Below are 19,124 nucleotides of genomic sequence, written 5' to 3' on the forward strand. Positions count from 1 at the left end.
TTAGTAGTAGGTCTCCTTCTCCACCCAGCCTGTGGAAGAGAAGAGACCAGAGTGAACCGGGGAAGGCATCAAGGGGAGAAAAACAGAAAGATGAGCCAGGACAGGGTGGGAGGCCTGAGCGGGGAAGGCAGGGCCCCAAGTGGAAGGCGCAGCGTGGTGGGGTCAAGGACTAGAGGGCAGGGTCCAGGCACTGCACAGGCCAGGCAGTGACCTGGGGAGAGGGGCCATGGGGCTGCAGGAACCATCTGCAGTGGGACAGCCAGTCAGGAGCCTAGCAACCTCCCAGGCCAAGGTGTGGGGGAGCCTCACCGCCGGGATAACGACGAATGATGAGTCTTCTTATTTCATCATACACAAAGATGAGGAGGCTGTAGGGGGTGGCACAGAGCCACCAGGTTATCCTGAAGAGAGCAAAAGCTGGTCAGTAGAGGAGGAGAGAGGCGCCTGAGAAAGGCAGGCGCAGAGAGCGTGGCTGGGAATCGAGTGTTTTGTTTATTGTGTATGTGGGGTAAGGGAGTTAGAGAAGGCGAGGTTCGGAGGCTCGGAAGAAGAATGAGACCGGCACTTTACAGGAGCAGATTGCCTTTAATGAGGCGAAACGGGGCAGCAGTCAGGTTGGTGAGCTGCTGCACTAACCCAAGAGAAGAGTAAGTATATGTAGGCATTCATGTGGAAATCTACTGGCTTAAGGGGGCCTGTTCCTCTCCAAGGTTGTTTGCAGTAGTTATCTCTTAAATGGCTGGGGCAAGGAATTCTGGAGATCGGCCAGCGGCTGGACCAGCCGGGAGCTAGGGTAGCCAACCTTAATGTCCATTTTTTCCTTCGGGTGAGAGAGTTCTTTGTTTTGCATAGAATGGTGGGGAGGATCTGAGAATTTTAACTCGAGGCTATTTTGAGCCACGTAACTTTGCTTCGGTGTGGAAAGTTGATTCCTACCTTTTGAGGAGGCCAGAGCCTGGAGAGTGAGGGTGGAGGGCCCAGGACAGGAATATTAAAAAGCCAATGAGGACAGAGTGGGATAAATGCCATCCAAGAGGCATATTCTGTGTTCATGGAGATTATATACTGGTTTCCATGGAGTCACTGAGGGAGAGCCCCCTTTGCTTTCCGGGTCCTCTAGCTCTTGCACCCGCAAGCAGGATGGTCCGTCTGAGACGAGATGTGGGGGATATCTTGCCAGGGAACATATATACTCCTCCATATTGCACAGATGGGGAAATCTTTTTTTTCCTGAACCTCTTCAATAGACCAAGGAGCTGACTCCAGAGAGAGCTAGGGTCAGGACCACATTTGTCCCTTGAGTGATAGAGAGATGGCCTAGACCAGCACTGTCTGATAGAAATATACTGTAAGCCATATGTGAAATTTATATTTTCTAGTAGCCACATGAAAATGAAACAAGTAAAGTTATTTTAATATTTTATTTAGCCCCAAATATCCAAAAGATTATTGTTTCAACACATAATCAATATAAACATGTTTAATTAGTTATTTTACCTCCCTTTTTTATCCCCAGCCCTTGAAATCCAGTGAGTATTTTACACTACAGTGTGTCTCAAGTAAGACAGTAAATTTTTGGTGGAAAATGTAGTCCAACCAAAACAATAAAGTTGTGTTTAATAGAAAAATATTTGACAGAGCCTTAGTTTTTAACTTTCGGTAAACTAAAATTATAAATTCAATTTCTCAGTCTCACTAGCCACGTTTCAAGAGCTCAATAGTTGCATAAGGATGGTGGCTACCCTGTTGGACAGAGCAGGCCTAGGCCATGGCTCACTATGTGTGCACACACATGCCCTTCAACCGATAGAAGCAGTTACATACATACAGTCACGCAGCCATTCAACAGCTGGTACCATATGTCTACTCTGTGTGCTAGGTCCTGTGGAAATGAAACTGAAGACATGATGGTCTTTGATCTCAAGAAGCTCAAGTGATTGGAGAAAAGAGAGAAACACACAGAATAAGTAATCACAGTGTTAGGTGATGAGTTCAGTGGTCAAGGTTTATACACCGTGTTTGGGAGCATGGTTAATGCCCAACCACACTTACTAGCATTTGTATGTTGACATGATTAGCAACATCAGCTGAGCTACTATTAGCAAAGTGCCCCCCAGGTGCCATGCTCCATGTGTTATATGCATCGCTACATGTAATTCTCGGACAGCCTGCCAGATGTGTGTTATCGAGACTTTGCCCGGAAGCTGAGGCTCAGAAAGGTTACCAACTTGTCCAAGATCATAGGATAATATACAGTACAGTTGAAATTCAAACCTGGAATTATCAGCATCTAAGGGCAGTGCCAGTGTCTTAGTAAACATTAATTTAGCAGCTACACAATGCAAAACATTGTGTAAAACACTGCAAGGAACAGAAAGGTGAGCAAAATGAATAAACACGTAGAAAATCAGTTGGGAGAATACACACTAAATCATTAATAGAGGCTGCCAATTCAGAGTTGGGGGAAGGGGGAGTGAAATGGGAGTTTTGGTTCTTTCTCTACAAAACTGTTAAATGAAAAAATTTCATAAGCATATACTAATATAAAAAATGAAAACATAGGACTTGAACCAAACAAGGTACCAGACAGTAAGAATTTCAGTGTGCCCACTCACATACATACATACATATGAAAACATATTTGCAGAAGTACAGCAAAATTAGCCTTGCATAGATTAGACTATTTTATGATTGCATCAGTTCCGAGCAATACGTGGCCTAGGACAGCTATACCATGCATTATTATAGAAAAGAAACCACTCTGTTAAGCACTAGTGAATCCACTAAATTTGCATGTCTGGTGAGTGCAATCACTCATCCCTAATCCCTCCTCAAATAAGATGCGTTTCCGGGAGCACAGGCGGTCCTCTCTACATCACTGAGTGCCGCCTGCCCTACTCGACTTCCCACTCAACCGCACTTCCTCCCATATGCTTCCCCTGTGCCCAGAGAAGCCTTGCCTTGCCCCCCTCCCCTTACTCACTTGAGTGGGTACATTCGCAGAGCCACGTCCATGCCTGGAGTGTAGGACAGAAAAGCGGCCAGGATTGTCTCCTCCAGGATCCCAAATATGAGGATCTTGTTTCTGAGAGGAGATGTTTATGGGGTGAGGGAGGTGATCAGGGAGAGATAGGGGGTGCAGTTTGGGGCGGGGCTGGGGCTGGGGGGCGGCTCTCACTTCATGCCCTGCTGGAAGATTGAGTTGCGGCGGGTCTTACAGATGAGGAGGTCAGCCCACTGCACGATCACGATGCTGACAAAGAAGGCCGTTTGGCATGTGAACTCCAGCACCTTCCGCTGCTCGTAGGTCTGGGGAAGGATGGGCAGAGGGGAGCCATCAGCGTCAGGAGGGATTCAGCTATGCCTCAGAGGCTGCTTCTTTCTTCTGCCTTCTCACACCCCAAGGCTGAATTAGGGGACCTCTTTAGGTTCCCACAGCCCTTCTCACATATCTCTGTCATAGCACTTTTCACTTTGTGTTGTGTGTTTATGTTTTCCTTATCTGATTGAGAGCCCCTCAAGGGCAAGCACCTCTTCATTTTTATCTGGGTCCTCCCTCCCCGTGCTTTGTTCAGTGAGTGGTAGGGAGGATGGCTCATAAATATTTACTAAGTTAATCAGAAGAGTGGTGTAAAAGAAGGTGGACTCAAAAGGAAAGCAGGGTCTGAGGAAACAGGTAAGGAAGATGGGACTGTAGGGAATCTGCGTGCAGAGGGGAAGGGACACCCGAAGAGTGGGCCCAGATGGGAGGCATTCACTCATCCATTCATTCATCCTTTTTTTTTTTTTTCATTCATTCTTTCATTCACATTTTGCACAGAAGGAAGTTAAGAGTCCAATGGGGAAGATAAATATGCGATGTCAGCACAGTAGGCTGGTTATAAGAGGAACATCACAGAGGGCTGTGCAAGCACAGGAGAGGTGCATTTAAATTAGATTGGAGAAAAAGCTCATTAAAAAAAACAACAACAACATGTTTGTGGGACTTCCTTGACTGGTTAAGACTTCACCTTCCAATGCATGGGGGTGTGGGTTCAACCTCTGGTTGGGGAGCTAAGATCCCACGTGCCTCACGGCCAAAAATAACAAAACAAAAAAACAAGAGAAGCAATATTGTAACAAACTCAATAAAGACTTTTAAAAGTGGTCAACATCAAACAAAGTCTTTTTTAAAAATAGCATGTTTATAAATAACTTGTAGCTCGAATAAAAACTTGGAAAATGTGTAGGACCGAACAATAATGAGATACTACAGATAGAACTTCATGGGATGTGGTCAGAGTTGTACTTGGAGGGAAATACAGAGCTCTAAGGGCTTCCCTGGTGGTTCAGTGGTAAAGAATCTGCCTACAGGGCAAGAGACGCAGGGTCAATCCCTGGGTGGGAAGATCCCCTGGAGAAGGAAATGGCACCCTGCTCCAATATTCTTGCCTGGAAATCCCATGGACCGAGGAACCTAGAGGGCTATAGTGCATGGGGTTGCAAATGTTGGACTCGACCTAGATACTAAACTATCACCACCACCATAGAGTCCAAAACAATAGAAAACAAAAGCTGGAAATTGATGAGCCAAGCGCTGAACTTGGAATGAGACCAGTCAGCACATTTCTGTGCATCAGATCATGCCACCCCTGCCTCTGCAGCCAGCTACCAAAACCAAACCACTCCCATCATCACGAAAATTTTAGTTTCTGACTCACTGTCATTGTAACAGCGCCTGTCCTCATCTTTGGAGATTTAAATATCCATGTTGACGATCCTTCCCACACCGTGGTCTCACAGTGCCTTCATCTTCTACTCTGATGGTATTCTCCCTTCCCCACCTGATTGCTTGCTCCCATGATTAAACTCCAGATGTCTTTTTCAATAGCCACATTTTTTCTGTGATTTCACTCTCAAGCACCTCTTTTCTGTCTGTTCACCATCTTCATCTTTCAATCTCACCTACTTTAGTATCCCCATTCCAACACTTCTTTGGACTCCTCTTGGGCTTACAATCTATGAACCCGGTATGTTATCTATTTGGCTATTATCTTTCTCCCTTCCCACCCTGTGCCCCTAACTAGAATATAACCTCCACAAGAGCAGTCTCTTGGCTATTTTTGTTCACTACCATATCCCAGGGACAAAACAGTCTCCAGTGCATAGAAGATGCTCAACAAATATTTGCTAAATGAATGAGCGGTGACCAACTGAATTACTGCCAGAGGTATTAGCAGTATGTAGGGTACCTGCTAGGGAGGAAGCTCTATACTTGATAATCTGAAGATTGCAGCAGTGGAAGAGGCATAGACCTCGCCTTTATGGCATTTGTTTGGCAGGGCAGTTGTTCTCAATCTGTTTTGCAATATCTTAAGACGTTGCTGACATAATTTGATGTTAATTCAAATTAATTTTAATTATCATTAGTTGATTGTAAATAAACATATGACAAGCTTCATCTTGGTAGCAGGGAGATGGTTTCAAGGTATAAAACTAACAAGGGGCTTGATCCGAGAATTAAGGAGATGTTGACAAGGTACACAGCAGGGAGGACTCTGGGCACCTTTGGACCTTGCTAGTGGGGATATTGACATCTCTCGGCCTCGAGAGGCTCAGATAGTGGAAATCTGTTGGAGAAGACTCTTGAGAGTCCCTTGGACTGCAAAGAGATCAAACCAGTCCATCCTAAAGGAAATCAGGCCTGAATATTCATTGGAAGGACTGATGCTGAAGCTGAAACTCCAATACTTTGGCCACCTGATGCAAAGAACTGACTTGTTGGTGCTGGGGAGGATTGAAGGCAGGAGGAGAAGGGGACGACAGAGGATGAGATGGTTGGATGGCATCACGAACTCAATGGACGTGAGTTTGAGCAACTCCGGGAGTTGGTGATGGACAGGGAGGCCTGGCTTGCTGCAGTCCATGGGGTCACAAAGAGTCGGACATGACTGAGTGACTGAACTGAACTGAACTGTTTGTGCGAGCCAGCGTTCCAACAGTGTTCTTGATTTTAACGTACTTTTGAGAACCCTGCAGTTAGCTTGGTTTGGAGGCATCATGGTGACATGGGAAAGTGCTGGGCAGGAATCAATCCAGAATTCTAGTCCAGCTCTTGTAGGGATTCACTGTGGGGCTTTGAGCAAGTCACTAAACATTTCCAGACTCAGATTCCTCATTTGTAGGATGAAGAATAGGCCATCTTGTCCTCCACGGACTGTATATGAAGTCTCTGGTCCTATGATTCTAGCAAAAATTGGTGTCACATCTCCCACTGTCTCAGAAATTGGGATGGAAGCGTTCACAAATACATACTTACTAAAATTCTTAAATACATATTTTTGGATAGGGGGCTTCAGTTTAGACCTCATTTATCTTGGTTGGTAAGAAGGACTAATACAGAGAGGCATCCTCTAAGTTTAAACAGTTTAGAATGACAAGGAAGAGAATATACAAAGAAAATAAGTTTTCAGATTTAAAATCCTATTCTTTGAACTCCCATGGAAAAGGAGAATAACAGGAGAAAGAGGATCCGGCACTCATTTCTGGGGCAGTGATGATTAGAACCTGGAAATCAGCCTCCCAAAAGTTGATTGACGAAGATTTCCAGGTCCAAGGAAGCCAGAAAGACCCAGGAAGATATGAACAGGCAACAGACAGTAGTAATGAACAGAAATGAAGTCATTGTAAACAAAGAGAAGAATGTTTGGTGATGTGATCCGAGGTTGAGGTCAAGTGTTAGAAAGATCCTGTAGGACTGGAGATGAGGATCATCTCTGTCTGCCTGGTGTCTTCTGCTAAACCCATTTCTCCTGGTTACTTCTTCACTCTTATTGGCCAGCATTTACTGCCTTGCCTTTCACTCACCCACTGCTGTCCATAGCTGTCCTCCAGGTCATTGATGTATCGATTTTCCCAGGTGACGCGGATGCCCAGCAGATCAGGAGGCTTAAAACCATTCTCAGCCAAGATCACAAAGTAGGTGAAGAATCCTGCCAGAGCCTGGATCATCCCTGTCAATGATAGTTAGAGGTCAGGGGAACCTCGCTCAGAGGAGGATCTCAAAAGGCAGACCACGGAAGAGGTGGCGCCTGGGACTTGCTTCTATAGCAGGGTTGATGTGTGTCTGAGCTGTAATGTTGACGATTCATGCCATCAGTGATCTGACCCTGCCATCTCTGTTGGACTTGCCTCCAAAGTCTGACACTGGTTTCTAAGCTGTAACCCAGCGTTATATAACCGTAAAACTGGAAAGGACCTGAGAGGGGGTTCATTCTCTCTCTCTCCACCGAGTGAATGCTGGACTCCTGTCCACTTCCTCTGACACCAGGACACTCATCAAGTCCTCTCTGCCCGTCGCATTTCTCGCATCTGCTCCATGCCTCTCCGTTGGTCAAAACCTCCATCCCCACGCCTGGAAACCATAGCCGGCTGATGCTAATGTTTGCCTACTGACCACAGAGCTGTCACTGCAGATACCTGCACAGTGATTCTCACAGCAGTTCTGAATTGTCATTTACGTTTCATCAGTGGGAAAACTGAAGCACGAAAAAGATTCAGTCATTATCCAGAGTGGTACAGGTAGTAAGTTGTGATACTGAGATTCAAACATAGATATGGCTCCTAAATCTGTGCCTTCTCTATATGTTTCCATCTCTAAATACTGATAAGTGTCTCCTCTGTCCATATCTCTTGCCTTTACCCGCATTGTGCCTGGCTACTCAAGAACAAAGAAGTGTCTTTCGAGACTTGGACCCACTATAAATACTATCTGTGTCCACAGCCTCGTTTCTCACTACTTCTTTATCAGGAATAAGCACTCCACCAACTTGATTGATTCACTCTTCAGCAACCAGGTATTGCCTGGTCCCCGTCTGACCGTCCATTCATTCGCTGAGCCCTATCTTCCGGCCCCAAGTCTAAGTCCTGTCTCCTCCGCAAGGCCTCTCTGTCCGCAAGATTGGTGAGTCCTTCTGCCTTGTATTCCTGTAGCGTGTCCTATCTGTACTCGGTATGTGGCACTCGGAAAACAACCTGCCGTTCTTTCGTGTGTGTTTGCGCCTTTCTGACTGGATCCTTAAGTCAAGAGCAGATCAGAGATAGTGGTTTTTTGTGCCAAGTCCTAGCACAGTTCATAATTAAGAAGATAGCTCCCTGAATTTCCAAACCAAGACTGGCCTCATGACCCTTCTGGGGCAGCCTCTCCCCACTCCCTTCCACCCCTCATTCCTGCAGCCGCACCAATCTGTCCGTAGGCCATGCCAATGAGACGGTGATTCACCAGCTTATCAGTCTTTGCGTTCCTTGGAGCCCTCTTCATGATGTCACTCTCAGCTGACTCATAAGCCAAGGAGATAGCAGGGACCTGGAGGATGGAGGGTGGAAGCAACAGGGAACACACAGTTCAGAAGAAAACTCAGAGAAGTCACTCAAGCTCTGCCCCTCTGCCTGACATAGATTGTTCCAACTCAGTCCATTTCACAGGAGTTCCACGAGCTGGGTCCCAGCTTGGTCCTCACCATGTCAGTGCCCAGGTCAATGCAGAGGATGGTTATGGTGCCCAGAGGCAGGGGGATGCCGAGGAGGATGAACAGCAGGAAGGGGGTGATCTCGGGGATGTTGCTGGTCAGGGTGTAGGCGATGGATTTCTTCAGGTTGTCAAAGATCAGGCGGCCTGGGAAGGATGGTCAACCTTCTGTGAGCAGCACAGAGACATCACACCTCCCACAAACCAGCTCCTGGGCAGAGAGGCCACTACAAAGCAGTGTCACACAGTCCGTGAAAGGGTCTTGGGCCGTGGCAGCCTGAGTTTTGTTTCTAAATTGTGTGACTGTTAGTTAAAGCCATGATTTAAGCATGTCAGATTTGTATACTCTGCATTCTTGGATTCAACATGGCTACTATCATCTGATCTCTGAAAATCAAGCAGGCTGGGGCCTGGTTAATACTTTGAGATTTCTGAGAATGCCAGTATAAAAGCCCTAAGAAGATTAAGGCTGGATTTGCAGCAACATGGATGGAACTAGAGATTATCATACTAAGCGAAGTAAGTCAGACAAAGACAAATACCATATGACATCACCTACATGTAAAATCTAGAATATGACACGAATGAATTTACAAAGCAGACAGACTCACAGACGTGGAAAACTAGACTTAGGATTATCAAAGGGAAGAATTACGTATATGTAGAACTGAGTCACTCCACTGTACACCAGAGACTAACACAATGTGGTAAGTCCATTATACTTCAATTAAAAAAAATTAAGGCTGAAATGGAAAGACCCTGGGCGTGGGTTCCAGTTGCTTTTTCTGCCATAACTAACTTGTGATCTTGGGCACCCCTCACCTCTCTGAGCTTCATTCCTTCTGCATGGCAAGATGGCTTGAATCCTTCCCTGACAACCTTTAAAAAAAGTGTCACCCCTCCTTCCACTCCCTGCTTTACTTACTTTTTTCCCATTGCACTTGTCTTCTTTTATTATACTGTTCAGTTGATTTTCTATCTATCTTAATTCAACTAGAAATTAAGTTACCTGAGAGCAAGGAGGTGTCTTTTTACTCCCCATTGTTGGATCCCCAGCATCTAGAATAGTACCTGATACATAGTTGATGCACAAAAGTTTATTGAATTGAGTGGACATACAATACTGAGGATTATACAAGGTCTCAATACTGAGGATCATTCACGGTTTCAATATAATGTTAATCATTATTATTATGTGGATTGTAATAGGTTTTAATTCATAGCTCCAGACAAAAATCAGGGAGCCCAGGAAGCAGAAATCTGGGCTTCACCAATGGGAATTGTCTCTGTGAAAGAGGGGACTTGATTTGGCTCATTCAGTCAGGCTCCAAATGACCCTGATATGTCAACATCATTCAGACAACAGGTTGCCTCAAAGTCCTGCTGAAATTGTGAAGTACAGAGTAGTCTTATGGATATGGCTACACCCTGAAACCTACAGTAGAATCCTGCAGTAGAAACCTACAGCAGATTCAAGTAGGGTCTCCTGACTCTCCATGAGAGAAACAAACAAACTATGCTGCCCTGGAGCTGCCTGGACAATCTGGACTTTCCTCCAATCACATAAATGCTCCACATAGTGATGGTCTAAGAGCCAGCTGAGTCCAATTTGCAAAACTGTGACTTACAGTGATTTTTCCCAGTGTGTACAGGAGGTTGGAAGATGGGCAAAGGAAATGAGAATAATGTGCATCAACTCTCACCTGAGTCTGAGGGCCAAGTAAGTCCCTACCCTGGGCACCCAGCTTCCTCACCCTCCTCCACACCCGTGACGATGGAAGCAAAGTTGTCATCCAGCAGGATCATGTCGGCGGCCTGCTTAGACACGTCGGAGCCGGCGATGCCCATGGCGATGCCGATGTCCGCCTTCTTCAGCGCCGGGGAGTCGTTCACCCCATCCCCAGTCACCGCCACAATGGCTCCCTGGAGGAAGCACAGAGGGAGTGAAATAGCACTGTATCAGGTTCAGGCCCCGTCCCAAAGGTCAGCTTGATTCCATCATCCCTTGTTTCTTGATATGGCTTCTTGGCCCTTCCTTCTCCTGCACCTCCTGAGACAGCAAAACTGTCAGGGAGCCCCCAGATAGATGCCTGTCTCAGGGGTTCACAATCGGATGCTCTCTGGCTCCTCCTCCAGCCCAGCCCACATGTTGCTCTGCTTGGTTTGGGGCTGGGTGATTTCCCAAGCCTCCTTGGTCTCCCTTACCAGCCTCTGACATCCCTCTACAATGATGAGCTTCTGCTGGGGCGAGGTCCGAGCGAACACGATCTCAGTGTGGTTTTGGAGGATCTCATCAAGCTGCTCAGAGTTCATATCCTTTAGTTCTGAGCCATGCACCACAATGGCTTGGGCGTCCCTGAGGAAGAGGGATTGCTAAAGGTTAGCTCCAGGTGTTGAGAATTCACCAGGCATCCTGGTACCCTCACACTCATCTTTGCTGTACCCTGCATGTTTCTCCTTTCAGCCCCATCCCCTTAACTTGTCCCCAGCCGTGAGACTGGCACACTGTATCCCTGCCCCCCACCTCTCCGTCCCTCTGCTCTGCCTTCTTCTTTGACCCACCTTCTTCTGAAAACCTACTGACACAGTCGCTTGGTCATTTTCCTATTATGTTTTACCTACCTACAGAAAGAACCTCTGAAAGCTTTAGTTGGTGGAGCAAGCTAAGGATGGAGGGGGAAATATCTGAGTTCTTTAGGGGGTCTCACCTAGGATTGACCTTGCTGACAGGGATCTTGAGCCGGGCAGCAATGTCCTCTGCTGTCTCAGAGCTCTCTGAGATGATGCCCACACCCTTGGCAATGGCCTTGGCTGTGATGGGATGGTCCCCTGTTACCATAATCACCTGGGTTGGGAGGGGAGGGAAAGAGAGCAGAGTCATCTTCAGAGAGGTCCCCAGTCCTTCACCTCTCTCTCCAAGAGCTAACAGACCACTGCTGTTATTCCACAGGGGTTTAAGTAGCTCATTCCCGAGAACTTGGGCTGTCAGTCAAAAATCTTGCTATGCTAGCTTCAACCCTTGGGAGGGGGTCAAAGCCATCAGACCATAAAACATAGGACAAATTGGACTCTGCTGCTGCTGCTGCTGCTGCTAAGTCGCTTCAGTCGTGTCCGACTCTGTGCGACCCCATAGATGGCAGCCCACCAGGCTCCCCCATCCTGGGATTCTCCAGGCAAGAACACTGGAGTGGTTTGCCATTTCCTTCTCCAGTGCATGAAAGTGAAAAGTGAAAGGGAAGTCGCTCAGTTGTGTCCGACTCTTCAAGACCCCATGGACTGCAGCCTCCCAGGCTCCTCCATCCATGGGATTTTCCAGGCAAGAGTACTGGAGTGGGGTGCCATTGCCTTCTCCGGTTGCCCATGAATAAATCAGGGATTTGAGTGTATTTGCTATATTCAGATGGAGAAGGAAATGGAAACCCACTCTTGTGTTCCTGCCTGAAAAAGCCAGTGGACAGAGGAGCCTGGCAGCCTACAGTCCACGGGGTTGCAAAGAGCCTGGCGTGATTCAGCACGCACAAGCACACTATATTCAGAATATCATGTATCGCTCCAGAAGCTATTCTGCCTCTTTTTTAAAAAATTATTTTATCTTTTTAATTGGAGGATAAGTGCTTTACAATGTTTTGTTGGTTTCTGCCATACAACAACCCAAATCAGCCATAAGTGTACATATACTCCCGCCCTCTTGAATCTCCATCCCACCTCCCACCCCATCCCCCTCCTCCAGGTTGTCACCAAGCATCAGGTTGAGCTTCCTGTGTTATACAGCAGCTTCCCACTAGTTTTATATATGGTAATGTAGCTGCTTCAATGCTACTCTCTCAATTCGCCCCACCCTTTCCTTCCGCTGTTGTTTCTCTAAGTCTCTTCTCTGTGTCTGCATCTTTATTCTTGTTCTGCAAACAGGTTCATCAGTATCATTTTTCTAGGTTCCAAATATATGTGTTAATATACAATATTTTTCTCTTCCTGACATACTTCCCTCGGTATTACAGACTCTAGATTCATCCACCTCACTGCTGCTGCTGCTGCTAAGTCGCTTCAGTCGTGTCCGACTCTGTGCAACCTCAGAGACGGAAGCCCACCAGGCTCCCCTGTCCCTGGGATTCTCCAGGCAAGAACACTGGAGTGGGTTGCCACCTCACTAGCACCAACTTAAATTTGCTCCTTTTAATGAGTGAGTAATATTCCATTGTATGTATGGACCACAACTTCTTTATCCATTCATTTGCTGATGGACATCTCTGTTGCCTCTATGTCCTGCCTGTTGTAAATGGTGCCACAACGAACATTGGCGTACCTGCGTCTTTTTGAATTATGGTTTTCTCAGGGTATATGCCCAGTAGTAGGATTGCTGGGTCATGTGGTAGTTTTATTCCTAGTTTTTAAGGGAATCTCCACACTATTCTCCATATTGCTATACTTCCTTTTTAAGCTCAAAGACAGAAGCACCTACCCTTAGAACAATCGCAGTAAAGGGACGCCTGGAAGAATGCATCTCCCTAGCAAAATTGCATCCAGACCCAGCGCATTCTGATCCTCCCCCTCCCTCTCTTCTTCCCACTGCCTCCTTGCGTCCCTGGGTTCTGGCCCTTTTCCACGTACCTGGGCCCAGCCCTAGTCCTATCCCGTTCCTCCCCAGAGATCAGGTGCCCATGTGTGTGGTCTTCTAGCCTTCTGTTCTCCTAACCCTCCTCACACTGTCTGTGCATGATGGCTTGTCTGTCTCTCTCCTCTGCTGGACTGAGAGTGTGGGGCCATGCCTATGATTCATGTTAAATTTCCAGCTTAGCATAATTTCTAGCGCAGAGTAATCCATCAACAAGCAATTATAGAATGAAGGAAGGATCGCTTCCTGGGAACCGCTGCCCATGGTTCCCAAGTGCCCTCTAAGCACATAATTCTCAGGCTTTGGTGGGAGGGAGAAGGGAACTATCTGACTGTGGCTGAACTAAGAACAGAGGTCCTGGAAAGGTCAGTCTATTCACTCCCAGAGCGTGGAAATAAGCCTTGAAAGGGTTTTCCCATGAGCCGTCCTCATTCCATACTGGCACTGCTGGCTTGCTGGATGAAGTGCTAACTAAGCTGGCATTACCAGGGACTCAGGCAAGGTGCGCTATGAGCAGTTCCCCCCTCATTGCTTTCCAATGCCCTGGCTCGGTTGTGGAGCACTGGGGCCTCACAGAGCTCGTCCTGTGGGGTGCAGCGAGGATGTAGGAGGAACCCGCAACCAAAAATTCCAGGTGTGGTTCAGACTGAGCCCTCAGTGATGGGTTTTTAGGCTTACCGTGTCCTGGACATTTCCCAGTAGCTCATTAATAATGACGTGTAGGACAGTTGTCGTACCTAGGCTTGCCTCACCAGAACTACTGTTTTACAGCAGTTTCTGGAAGTACCACCTCTCTGCCAGCCCGGAGAAATAAAAACAAAGTCAGTCACCCCAAGAGTGAGTTCCTAGGACACAATTTCACAGAACATGGAGATGCATTCACATAATAGAAGAGAATGGCTCCCTTCAAAATAAAAGGCATCTAGTAGTTTCTGGAATTCGTCAAGTGCTAAAGGTATTTCCTGTCTCACTTCTTGATGCTGTCTGTACCTCTGGTGTTCCCACATACTCTTGCAAGCTGCCTTCCTGGTTCCCTTGGGCCCTCTTCCCCCAGATCAGACCCATTGAGAGAGAGCTTCCAGCGCTGGTGACCTTAACTTCAGGTGCTTGCTGCTCAGCTGCAGTGCTTAGAGGAGGCTGAATTCATAGCCAGGGCCAAATGGCCTCATACTGTTAAGGGCCTCAGGTAGTGGCAAATACGATGGGATAAAATTTTTTTTTTTTTAATGATTTGGTATTCTTCATTAAAAAAAAAAAAACTTTTCATTTCATATTGGAGTAGAGCCAATTGGCTTCCCAGGTAGCTCAGTGGTAAAGAACCTGCCTGCCAATGCAGGAGACATAAGAGACATGGGTTCGATCCCTGTGTCAGGAAGATCTCCTGGAGAAGGGCATGGTAACCCACTCCAGTATTCTTGCCTGGAGAATTCCATAGACAAAGGATCCTGGCAGGCCACAGGCCATGGGCTTGCAAAAGAGTTGGACAGGACTGAGAGATAACAACAACATAGCCAATTAATAATGCTGTGACAGTTTCAGATGGACAGCAAAGAGACTCAGCCATATATATACATGTATCCCTTCCCTGCTGACTCCCCTTCCATAATGGGATAATTTTATTTCAGTTTTCTTTTTTTGGCCATGCCACACACAGCATGTGGGATCTTAGTTCCCTAAGGAATCAAACCCACACCCCCTGCATGGGAAGTGTGGAATCTTAACTACTGGACCATCAAGGAAGTCCCTTATTTTAGTTTTTTAAAAATCCTTCATTCTTAAGGCCTGAACACATGACTATCTGAGAAACACCAGTCCCACCGTCAATTGTAAAAAACATTTGCTGCCACGCAGCTGTTATCCAGCCTCTTTCAACAGCTTCATCACATCCCTCAGCTCTGCGTCAACACCACTTTGGAGTTAACCTTGGAAGGTTCTCACCGCTGGGACAACACTCTATACTGTATGCTTAGTCGTGTCCCACCCCCTGTGACCCCGGGACTGTAGCCCCCCAGGCTCCTCTGTCTGTGGGATTTTCCAGGCAAGAATACTGGGTTGGGTTGCACTTTCCTTCTCTCGAGGAGCTTCTCGACCCAGGGGTCAAACCTGAGTCTCCTGTGTCTCCTCCACTGGCAGTCAAGTCCTTTCCCAGCGAGTCACCTGGGAAACCCAGCCCCCTGTTTAGCCACTACACTTCATCCTCCTTGAAGGGTGGCCTCCTGTGTACATCTCATACTCCCCTATAGGGAGAAAAGGGAGTGATGCAGAATTCCTCACCAAGCCAGCCAAGCTTCTGTCAGCTTCAGGTCCAGAAGAGGTAAGAAATTAAAGTGTACACCTGTGCCCAGAACAAGAACGGGCCCAGGAAGCACCAGCCTTTGTGCTTCAGGTGCCAGCTCCAGACTCGCCTGAATCCCCTGCGGACCGTTACCTGAGGATCGCTGAGCCTCGCAGGCCGTGACTCAGGTCACTTCTTGTCTCCGGGGTGGGCCTCCCCACCTGTGGACACTATTATAGCTCTGCCTCTTGCTAGAGATCCATAGACTCCCCGATGAAGTAAGCTTTCGACCACCTGCATAAGATCAATACTTCTCATCCCAGCAGCCCACCTGGAGGCTGAGAAAACGCAATGAACCCCTTCTCCGTTCAGCTACCATAGCATGCTGCTGTAGCTCTGGGGAGGACTATCAAGACGTATGGTTACCCTGGCCAGATGTGCTATAATGAAGTACTGTTCCACCCCAAAGCATCCTGTAGCAATCAGGGAATTCACTCAGAGTAGTTTCTGCTATCCATTCCTTGGTTCCCACTGGTGTGACCAATCACTGTACTTAGCGTGACCCAGACTGCTCAGAGACGAACTGCCAATGCTTAAAGGTTAAGAAGAAGTGAACTCTGACACAGAGCATCCAGTTCTCCTTAAATACTTCCAGCCCCACCCCAACTCCAACCTGCTCTCCTAAACATTCCGGAATATCAATGTGAGCAGAGAGGTGACAATACCTAATCTATAAAAATGTGTAGAAGTCTTAGAATTTGACCTTGGAGGGAGTTCCCTGGTGGCCTAGTGATTAGGATTTGGTACTTTCCCTGAAGTGCCCTGGGTTCGATCCCTGGTCGGGGAACCATCCCGCATACCAGCCAAAATACAAAACCAAGCAAACAAGCAGCAACAAGTGGTAGAATTTGACCTGGGAAAGTGGAATACAGATCATCTCAGAATTAGAAGAATTTTGCTGCTGCTATTCCATGAAGTCCAAAGTCCTCTTCTGACTGAAGGGACGTTCCCATCTCTGGGTTTGCTCTCCGCTGGGTTTGCTCTTGGACCACTTCATTTTAAGCTTCTAGCTTTTGCTCCTGGACATATACCTGTTACGGCAGCTGCTCACCCTGAGTCAGATCCATCGAGGGCCCCAGCTCTGTCTCCCATTCTCACAAGTGTCTGCTCCAGGACCCCAGCCCACCTGGCTTCACCCTTTTGACAACCCACTCAGCAGTACATTTTTATGACATCTTCTAGCACTTTGCTATTTCCAGTGTGGCTTGCAGCCAGCAGCAATGGCATCACCTAGGAGCTTGTCAAAAATACAGCATCTTGGGGTCTTCTGGACTTACAAAAAAAAAAAAAAAGGATTTGCATTCCAATAAAAGCCCCAGGCTATTCAATGCACATCAGTTTGAGAAGCACTCTCCTAGGGCTTAGGCTCTCAAACCTGTCTGCACACTGGAATCTCTAGGAGACTTTTGAAAAATACAGATACCTGGCTCCCAATCAGAAACTTGAAGGGGTCTGGAGTGTGGCCAAGGCATCAGAGTTTTAAAGCTCCCCTGGGGATCCTGTCTTATTTTATTTTTTAATTTTATTGAAGTATAGTTGATTTACAATGTTGTGTTCATCCCCTGGTGATTCTAATTTAAGACAGGATTCTAACTACAGAGGGCACACTATAAAGTTCTCTCAAGACTAAAACTTATAAGCTCAAGGAAGCAGAAATCAGCTCAATTAAATGAAGAACCTACTCTGTCCAAGATTTCCTACGGTTGATCCAGGTTAGGATAGGTGAGGGGTGTCTGGATTGCTCTGGCACTTACCTTAATCCCAGCACTCCGGCACTTGCCCACAGCATCAGGCACAGCAGCTCGGGGAGGGTCAATCATGGAGATGAGCCCCACAAAACAAAGGTTATTTATGGGAAAGTTGATTTCATTGGTGTTAAACTTGAATCCCTTGGAGTAAGTGTTAGGCAGATTCAAGAAGCAGAACCCTGGAGAGGGACAGAAGAGGGGACCAGTAGTCATTCTGCTGTGTCTGTACCCACTTGCCCCAACCTCCTAGATTCTTCACCCCACAAATAATGACAGTTTTGACATCACTCTGCAGAGGCTTCTCCCACAGCCGCCTCACCTAGCACACGTTCCCCCAGACCTCCCAGATCCAAGTAGGCGTTTTGGAAGGCGTCCTTCATTTCATCATCTATTGGGTACTCCTGCCCTTTCAGAAGGTAAGTAGAGCAAAACTCTAAGATCCTCTCGGGAGCCCCCTTCATCATCAGGACGTGGGCCTGGGAGCTGTCTTCTTGCAGGTGGATGGACACCTAGGGAGAGGAGAGGAAGCTTCGATGGGAGGAGAGCACGAGGGTTGGGTCAGAGAAGCAAAGTTAAGCTGTGTCATACCTCCATTTCCTTTGTTCCCTGACCCAACACAGCCCTCCTCCGTGCAGTCATATCTGCTCTTTGGTCGAGCCCCTTCCTCCTTTGTAGGACCCCACAGCCTGGTATTATTTGCACACAAATCTCTGTTATCTTCTTAGCCATACTTGGAGCTAAGGGCCGCCAGGCACTCTGTTTCCCTGGCTTCCTCTCTGCCTGAGTGGCTAGTGAGCAGAGACAGCAGAGTGAACAGGAAAGAAAGCTTAGAGCCAAACACCTATGTTCTAGGACCAACAGGAAGGCTTTCTTAGCTTTCTGGCCTCAGGTCTGTCTATTTAACCTCTGCAAACCTTAGCTCCTTTGAGAAAATGTGAAAGATCTGCGATGCCCACTTCATTTGGCTTTTATAAAAGAGAGAGAGTATTAATGAAGAATATATTGGAAAACATTGACAGTTCTTTACCATGATTGGTTGAGCCTGAAGGATGGGATTAGGATGAATAATAATAGTAGCATTTATTGAGCACTTACTATGTGCCAGGCATTGTTCCAAGTGCTTTACGTAAATCGTCATTTTAACCCTCCAGTCACTTCCCTGTGAGGTAGGCACTATAAAGTTCTTTGTTTTATAGATGACAAAACTAAGCTTAAGCTGTGTCCAGAATCACATAGCTAGAAGGTAGAAGCAATCAAGGGAAGAATCCAAATAGACTGACTTTAGAACATGCTCTCTTACCCAGCCTATGTTCTAAATTCTTTGTTAACTCTGTCATCGCGTATTTGGTGACTGTCTACTTAATATTTATGATTGTTGCTTCATCTTTATTAATACTGTCTTTATTTTTTTCCTAAAAGAGTAAGGGTATCTATTCACTTTGAGTTACCAAACTCTTCAAGCATTCTGATTTGTTTGCTGCTTAAAGCTCAACATTCAGAAAACGAAGATCATGGCATCCCGTCCCATCACTTCATGGGAAATACATGGGGAAACAGTGGAAACAGTGTCAGACTTTATTTTGGGGGGCTCCAAAATCACTGCAGATGGTGATTGCGGCCATGAAATTAAAAGACACTTACTCCTTGGAAGAAAAGTTATGACCGACCTAGATAGCATATTCAAAAGCAGAGACATTACTTTGCCGACTAAGGTGCGTCTAGTCAAGGCTATGGTTTTTCCTGTGGTCATGTATGGATGTGAGAGCTGGACTGTGAAGAAGGCTGAGCACCGAAAAATTGATGCTTTTGAACTGTGGTGTTGGAGAAGACTCTTGAGAGTCCCTTGGACTGCAAGGAAATCCAACCAGTCCATTCTGAAGGAGATTAGCCCTGGGATTTCTTTGGAAGGAATGACGCTAAGGC

At 46.8% G+C, this 19,124-nt stretch overlaps 1 protein-coding gene across 1 annotated transcript in view; it reads right to left on the reverse strand.

Moving 5' to 3' along the window:
• The window catches only part of LOC138074429 (sodium/potassium-transporting ATPase subunit alpha-4), a 33,029-nt gene continuing 13,905 nt past the window's right edge, over positions 1-19,124 (reverse strand). The window contains exons 11-22 of the mRNA XM_068966567.1: positions 17,521-17,710; positions 17,208-17,380; positions 11,215-11,351; positions 10,712-10,862; positions 10,261-10,429; positions 8,499-8,653; positions 8,221-8,344; positions 6,847-6,992; positions 3,179-3,309; positions 2,984-3,085; positions 310-401; positions 1-29 (exon numbers count right to left, since the gene is read on the reverse strand). Of these exons, the coding sequence (XP_068822668.1) occupies positions 1-29; positions 310-401; positions 2,984-3,085; positions 3,179-3,309; positions 6,847-6,992; positions 8,221-8,344; positions 8,499-8,653; positions 10,261-10,429; positions 10,712-10,862; positions 11,215-11,351; positions 17,208-17,380; positions 17,521-17,710 (1,599 nt within the window). The remainder of the gene's footprint in view (positions 30-309; positions 402-2,983; positions 3,086-3,178; positions 3,310-6,846; positions 6,993-8,220; positions 8,345-8,498; positions 8,654-10,260; positions 10,430-10,711; positions 10,863-11,214; positions 11,352-17,207; positions 17,381-17,520; positions 17,711-19,124) is intronic.

This window comes from Capricornis sumatraensis, chromosome 2, assembly GCF_032405125.1.
Source record: "Capricornis sumatraensis isolate serow.1 chromosome 2, serow.2, whole genome shotgun sequence".
NCBI classification, from domain to species: Eukaryota; Metazoa; Chordata; class Mammalia; order Artiodactyla; family Bovidae; genus Capricornis; species Capricornis sumatraensis.